This window comes from Vombatus ursinus, unplaced genomic scaffold (genome assembly GCF_900497805.2).
Source record: "Vombatus ursinus unplaced genomic scaffold, bare-nosed wombat genome assembly UNPS02014832.1, whole genome shotgun sequence".
In the NCBI taxonomy this organism is placed as follows: Eukaryota; Metazoa; Chordata; class Mammalia; order Diprotodontia; family Vombatidae; genus Vombatus; species Vombatus ursinus.
The window spans coordinates 74,261,478-74,269,592 of NW_020954610.1; the positions used below are offsets into that span (position 1 = coordinate 74,261,478).

Here is an 8,115-nt window from a genome sequence, read left to right on the forward strand (position 1 = left end):
CTCTCTCTCTCTCTCTCTCTCTCTCTCTCTCTCTCTCTCTCTCTCTCCTCTCCCCTTCTTTTTTCTCTCTATCTTTCTCTCTCCTTTCTCTTCCTCCCTCTCTTTCCTTCTCTTTCTCTTTCTCTCTCTCTCCTCGTTCTCTCCCTCTCTTTCTCATTTCCTCACCCTCTGCTCTCTTTCTTCCCTCTCCCCCATTCTATATTTTTATCTCTCTCCCATCTCATCTCTCCTCTACCTGCCCCTCTCATCTTTTCCTTTCTCATTTTATTATCTCACTTCAAGCACATATATATAAGAAAGAATTCACCTTCATTTACACATTTCAAGAACCCTTTTCTAGAGAACATATTGGGGAGCAAGGTGGCTCACTGGATAGAGTGCTGAGCCTGAAGTCAAGAAGACTCATCTACCTGAGTTAAAATCTGGCCTCAGTCACTTGCTAGCTGGGCAAGTCACTTTACCCTGTTTGCTTCAATTCTTCAACTGTAAAATGAGCTGGAGAAGGAAATGGCAAACTACTCCAGTATCTTTGCCAAGAAAATCTCAAATGGGGTCATGAAGAGTTGGGCACGACTAAAATGACAAAACAACAACAAAGAGAACATATATTAATGTCATAACACAAGAATGGACAATGAAGTAATTTAGGTGAACCATAAATATTTTGTCAGCCAGGTAACTTGGGATAAATCACATACAACTTTATTACAAAGAGAACATTGAAATATATGACTAAGTTGAATTTTAATATGCCTTATGATATGGTATATATAATCCCCAGATTTAGTTTTTGTTAATGCCTCCAGAAGTTATCCAATAATAGAAAAGAAAAGGCAAGAATGACTGATCAATTTCCTGAATTTGTAAATATTCCAAGACCTCAAAACCAGCCAGCTACTTTTAAAACTGTTTTCTAAAGTTAGAAATATTACTGCCCAGGACATGGTCTTACAATGTAACTCAATATTTAAGAGGTTTTTTTTTTCCCTCCCTATTTCTCTATTGAGCCTTTCTCTAATATAACCTTTGTGTTTTTAAAGCTAGAGCTAGGTTATTAGGTAGACATGCCTGGCAAAATTTGCCTCAGGAAAGAATCTTGCTAAAAACAAATTTAAAGAAATGAGTTTAAGGGGCAGCTAGGTGGCGCAGTGGATAGAGCTCCAGCTTTGGGGCTTTAATCTGAGTTCAAATGTGACCTCAGACACATGACACTTACTAGCTGTGTGACCCTGGGCAAGTCACTTAACCTCAATTGCCTCACCACAAAAAAAAATAAATAAAGAAATGTGTTTAGCATGTAGTGTATGCATATCTTCAAAACATATCTTCCACAAGTCTCCTCATTTTAACTATAAATATTATGAAGGGGTTTTTTTTGTTAGAAAAATCTGTAACCTTGGTAGAATCAATCAACAAGTATTTATTAAACATCTGTTATTTGCTAGGCATTGTGCTTGGTACAAGGAATATAGTACAATCTATGAAACAATGCCTGTACCCTTCTTTATATTCTAAGAGGCAGAAGCAACAAGTATATATGGCATAAGTATAAAGTGAATAAATACAGCAGAAGAAGGAAGCTTTGACAATCCTCTGTCACAGATACCAGTTTTGGTAACTGTGACCCTTCCTGCCTGGATGGTGGGCAGCATCAAAATCTTATAAAGAACTTATGCCCATTACTCAATATATTTTCAACCCAATTCAATAAACATGTTGGAAGCTCTTGCCATACACTGGGCACGGAGCAAAGAAGACAAAGAAAAAACAGACCCTGCTCTTAAGAAGCTTTCATTCTGCTGTGGGGAAAAAGCAAGAGGGACACAGTTAAATATTGACCATGGATTGGATTCTTTGTAGCACGTCCTCTTTAGGGAATAGCCTCAGAATCAAAAGTGCCCAAATCTCCTTCAAGCAAGCCCTCTCCTCATCCCTTTTCTCCCAATCCCATGCCCACCTTCATGTGCACAAATCCTCCTCGTAGAGATTTGTGGGCTTTAAGGGGATGAAGCAGGGTGATTCATTAGGGAGCAGTACGATCAGGCTTGAAAGGGTGGCCTCTAAGTCCACTCAAAGGACTACGATCATAGCTTTATTTAATGATTAAGTTGTCATTCATCTACCAGTGAACTTTAATTCAGAGCTTAGCTGATGTCAAAGCTTAGAATTCTTTAACAAAAGTTGTTTAAAAGGAAAAGTGCAGTCTGAATCACCTTCCTGATTAATAAGACCTACATAGGAGACTCCCTTTCAGCATTGATAAATATTGGCCAAGACTTAGCACCAACTTCTGAGAAAGCATATGAAAGAAGGAATGCAGACCCAGCCTACTTTAGCGTTTCTTGTGCCCAGAAGTTAGGCCCTTCTCTGGAATTTGCTTTTCTAAGTCTTACAAAATGACCTTTCTTGGAGTCAGGAAAACCTAGTTTCAGATCCTGCCACTGAAAAGGTACTAGCTTATGTAATCATAGGCAAGTCACCCAGCCTCTCATTGCCCCTGGACAATTTTCTTAGGACCATTAAGTCACAAAGGAGTTGACAATCTATATAGGCAAAGCAAAAAAATTTACACACTTGGAGTTCCCTACATGAATGTAATCACAAGTCCATAATGAAAACAACTCGGAAAGATAAATTTCAAAATATCTGTGAGCTCATCAAAATTCAGTCTGGTTTAGAAAATGTGTATTGACCTTAATTATCGGGATTACTCTCAACTCATCTGTACCTTGTTTCCTACTTGTTCCTTTCATCTGCCTTTAGCCAGTCCTCATTTCCCCAGAAATACAAATGCTCATAAAACCCCTGTGTAAAAGAAAGTCAGGCCATGTTCAGACTCTCGTTAAGCCCACTGTTAGTTCTTTAATGGGCTAGACACTTAAGCCCATGTTTATTAATGAATGGGTCAGAATATCTCACATATTCTATGCCTGATGGATTCATTCTGAGGACTCCCAGTGGCACTGGAGCCAAAAGAAAGTTTTTGTTCGCAGTTCACAAATGACCTGTAACCAAAATAGGTGGGAATTGAATTCTTTCATAGTTCATCTTCCAAATTTCCCCTTCAACTTAGCTCGTGTGCAGTGGCATAAAAAAGGGCAAAGATGGTGGGGGAAAACAACATGCTGTAGAGGAAAGAATGCTGGATTTGAAGTCATGAAACTGGGTGTAAATCCTTGTTCTAACGCTAGCTGTAAGACCATGGAACCTCAGTTTCTTCATCTGCCAAATATGGACAATGATGCTTATGTTACATGTCTCACCAGAATATATTGTGGGGAAAATGTTTATGAACCTTAAAGTGTTATAGAAATATGATAGAATCAAAAGTCTTTTCCTTGACTTTATGGGGGGAAAATTGCTAGCTGGTTTCTTTCCTTTCTATAATTCTATCCAGCTTTTTTTTTTTTTTCATTCCCATTCTTTGGTAAAAGTTTATACTTTCCATGTCTCACTTAAGCATGTCTGTCTAGCTATATATGTTTATTTATGCAGATGTGTGTTTATAGGAAAGGTAATGAGTTAGAAAGTTAACCTCCAATCCAGGAAGACCTGTATTCAAGTGCTGCTTCTGACACCTATGGAATGTGTGACTCTGGCTAATTCACTTAACCTCTCAGTGCTCAGGGCAGCTCTCTAAGACTCCTAAGTTGCAGAGAAAGTGCTGACCTGCGTATGTCTTCATTCAAAAAAAACCCTCAAAAAACAAACAAACAAAAACCAACGAATCCATACTCTGGCCTCTATTTCCATGTGTCAGTACATCTGTGACTTTATTGACATGTGGATTCCCTCCATCAACATAGAATCACCACACCTTTACCTATACCTTAGGTACATCTTAGAGTCATCTGAGGCTCAGAGACATTAAGTAACTTGCTCTTGGTCACACAGTATGAAAGGCAAGAGTTGAATACATGTGACCACAGTCAAGTCAAAGCCTCATTGATCCTGGTTTTCCTAATCTGTAAAATGGGGATGTCCCTACTTGATAAAGTTGTTAGAGAGTCACCTAAAATGGCATCTGTAAAGTGGTTTGCAAACTTTAAAAAGCCCAGTAGAGATGTATGGATACATATATATTCTAGGACTACCCACAGCCTCCTTTCTGTTAAGTATTATCTTGTTAAGGGTTTTTTTTTCTCAGTTACAAATGTCTTTTTGTTTGTCCCCCAGGATACTATGGGGATGGTCTAAATGCCATCATTGTGTTTGCTGCCTGTTTTCTGCCAGACAGCAGTCGGGCTGATTACCACTATGTCATGGAAAATCTTTTCCTGTGAGTGATGCTTGTGAACACTGTAACAAAGTGCTTTGAATGAATGTCTGTGAACACATAATGACAGATGGGATGCCCTGAATTTGAGGAAATGATTTGGGGATACTTAAAAGGAGGAATCTGTCAAGGTACACTGCTCATAGAGCTAGGACATAGGAAGCCTTTTTGTTCAGAATGAATTTTAAACCTTTGAACATTTTTGCCAGAATAAGGAAGACCTGCCCAAAGTTTTGAATTTTTTTTTTTTTGGCTTAAGTATAACTTTTCTTTCTGACTCTCCATTTCTAAGTCACTGATAATGAATCTGGATTTCTCTTTAATTACATTAACTCTATCTTAGCTCCCCTCATTATTTTAATTGTGTATATTTTTGAAAGTCAGGTTTATGCCCAAATCTGATTAGTGTGACTACTTTTAAAAAGTATGATAATAATGATTTACAATTAATGTTCATTTTCTGCAAGATGACATTAGCAAGGCAGCCATATTTTGTTTTTGTTTTTGTTTTTCTGAAGCTGTTAAGGTCATATGTTAGAAGGTCTTTAAATAGTATACTGGATAGTCAGACTAATTGTAAACATGTCATATATTTATGCTTAAAGAAAATGGTAATTGGTGTAAATATAATGGAAGGTTTTATATAGAAAATTTTTAAAAGACTCTTTCTTCCAATGATTAGGTATGTAATAAGTACTTTGGAGCTGATGGTAGCTGAAGATTATATGATAGTCTACTTGAATGGAGCAACCCCAAGAAGGAAAATGCCTGGACTAGGCTGGATGAAAAAATGTTATCAGATGATTGACAGAAGGTATGCAAGAATATTTGTTTCCCATTTGACTCCTTTCTCCCCCATCTCCACTGTTAACTCGTTTATCAAATGTCCTCCCCTCTGCATACTTTCCACTGTGATTCTAATTGACTTAAAATCTTTCCTAGATTACATAGTATTTTCTATGGGATATATTTACCTTTTCCTCTAAAGGAAAAAAAAAAGGTAAAGGGAGAGAAGTGATACTTTTTTCCTTCTTTCAAAATAGGTTAAGGAAGAATTTGAAATCATTCATCATTGTTCACCCATCTTGGTTCATCAGAACAATCCTTGCTGTGACACGACCTTTTATAAGGTAGAGGGTTTTTTTTTTTATTCCTCTTTCTTCAAAGTCGTAGATGCATACATAGTAAAACCTTAAAGAGCAAGTGTAGAAATACATATATATGTATACACACACACATATACATATATGTACACATATACACACAAATACATGTGTATAATATATATATTTCAATCTTTTCTGGAAGGATATTTTGGCCTATTCAAAAGAACACCCACAGAACTGAGAATAATTTAAGAATAATTATTTCCTCCACTTTTCTGATCTTCATCTGATAACATAAAACTCAGATAAGTTCCTGATCCAAGCCTCAAAATACACTAATAGAAACAAGAAGTAGACAGTGGATCAGAGGTGTCCTGGTAAATATTTAGCAACCAGCTCTTCAGGAAAAAAACAATATGTATATACAACAAAGTTTTAAGTTTAACCTGCATTATTAACACTTTCTCTATCACTTTCTGAAGTCAAGACAATCAATAGAACAATAAAGAAAGCCCTGATTTGTAGCATTTCCAACGGAAATGTAAAGTTCACACTGAAAATTTAGTAATCGGCTCTCTGAAACCAGAAGGAACTGATTCCAGCACACCCCTGACACTAAACCTTTCTTCATTCACAACATTTAAAATTAAAAGTAATCAATGAAGTAAAATTACTATGATATTTTGGAGAAAAGAGAGAGAATGATGGATGATAAAGAAAAAGTAACAACTTAAAGACAAAGAAAATCTTGGTTTCCTGAAGTTATGTGGAGTTAGGGAGAAGAAACATATTAAAAAGGACTGGAATATTTATGAACAGAAAGTAATTTAGGATTAAATTTCTAATAATTGAGTATTTTATAGAGCCCTCAGGTTTAGAGGTAAACAGTCCAACTCACAAATGGAGAAGTGTATTTTAGAAAAGCTTGTTGACTAATAAGAACTAGGAAAATTTGATTAAAAGAGACCATGAAATCCCGTTTTATGGGGTTCTTAAAAAAATAGGCTAGACAAATATATGCCTGGGAAATAGTCTTGTTTGGAATCATGACTCAAACTAGGTAACCTTTTAAAAGTCTTTTCCATCTTTATGATTCTATGTCATTCCCTGATGTCCAGGAAATATTCTTAGAAACAATTTTTAAAGGAACTTACAGGGTTAGCTCTTCTGTACCCATTTACATATTTTTGTTATGTCTTCCCTCTTCTACATATTTGTTCTTTAAAAAATCCATAACTTTATGGTTAAAGTGGAGCAATCAGTCTGCCCTAATGAGCTCATTAAAAGTTCACTCTGCACAGAAACAAACAGCGGTAGTGATATTTGTTAACTGGTGTTTGTTTAATAACTCAACCTTCATAATTACTAGAGACCAGTAAAATGTATCTTGAAAAATAAATGCTGAGCATTCATGACTTTCCTGAAAACTATTTTTACTTATCAAGTAATAATTAATTCAGTTTGAAGAGCATTTTTGTGATTCAGTTGTTTCATGCATGTCTAATTCTTTGTGACCTCATTTGGGGTTTTCTTGGTAGAGATATTGGAATGGTTGTCCATTTTCTTCTCTAGCTTTCTACAGATGATGAACTGAGGCAAACGGGGTTAAGTGACTTGCCCAGGGTCACACAGTTAGTAAGTGTCAAGGCCATATTTGACTTCAGGCCCAGCACCGTGTCTACTGTACTACCTAGCTGCCCCATTGAAAGCATTAGAGACTTTCAACAAAGAAAGCAATGACAGGTAGACCAGTAAAATGGCAAATGCTGTTAAATCATACATATCTGGAACATCCCAAAGACTTCCCTTTTGGCTCAGCTAGTTCTTAAATTATTAGTGGAGTAGGTCAATATAACTAATTCCAAGTATATTGAGAAACCCTGACTCCAAAACGTAATTCACACTCTCCCGCATTCTCTTGGCTACCAAAGAACGTCACTCACTGTGGCTCCCAAATGCAAACTGCATTGTCTTCACATCAGTCTTTCACCTCAAGTCTGAATGCTTAGCTTCTTTGAAGTCTGGTCAAAAAGCATTTAGTATCTGCTACATGGCAGTCATTGTGTTTAAGTACTGATAATACAAAGAAAGGCAAAAACAGCTCACAGCCTAGTGGGAAAGGCACATGTAAACATTATGTATTAACAGGATATATGCAGGATTATTTGAAAATAATCTCAAAGGGAAGGTGCAGGCACTAAGGGGGATAAGGAAAGGCTTCTTGCAGAAGGTAGAATTTAAGCTGAGACTTGAAGGAAGCTAAGAGGGAGACAGGGAGGGAGAGAATTCAATGCATGGGGGACAACTAGTGAAAAGGCATGGAGTTGGGAGGTGGAGGGTCTTATTTGAGGAACATCAATTAGGTCAAATTTACTGGATGGTAGAGAATGTGGAGGAAAATTAACTGTAAGAAGAATGGAAAAGTGGGAAGGGGCTTTAAAAGTCAAACAGAAGATTTTATATTTGATCCTAGAGACAGTATGAAGCCACTGAAGTTTGGTGAAGAGGAGGGAGACCTGGTCAGATCTGCACTTTTAGAAGATCACTTTGATAGTTAAGTAGAAGATAGATTGCAGTAGGGAGAGACTTGAGGCAGGGCAGCCAGCCAAACGGTTATTGAAACAGTGTGGGCATGAGGTGAGAAGAGTCTCCATATATGTGTGTCGAGGACCAAACATGCAGTGACAACTCATGCCTCTATCATTTCAAGGTCACTAATGTCTTCCAGTGATG

General features: G+C 37.0%; 1 protein-coding gene across 3 annotated transcripts in view; it reads left to right on the top strand.

The window, feature by feature from the left end:
• LOC114025654 (protein prune homolog 2-like) overlaps positions 1–8,115 on the top strand; it is a 226,028-nt gene that overhangs the window by 196,518 nt on the left and 21,395 nt on the right. For all 3 annotated transcript variants that reach the window (XM_027839129.1, XM_027839130.1, XM_027839131.1), the window contains 3 exons: positions 4,177–4,279; positions 4,959–5,090; positions 5,320–5,406. In XM_027839129.1, the coding sequence (XP_027694930.1) occupies positions 4,177–4,279; positions 4,959–5,090; positions 5,320–5,406 (322 nt within the window). The remainder of the gene's footprint in view (positions 1–4,176; positions 4,280–4,958; positions 5,091–5,319; positions 5,407–8,115) is intronic.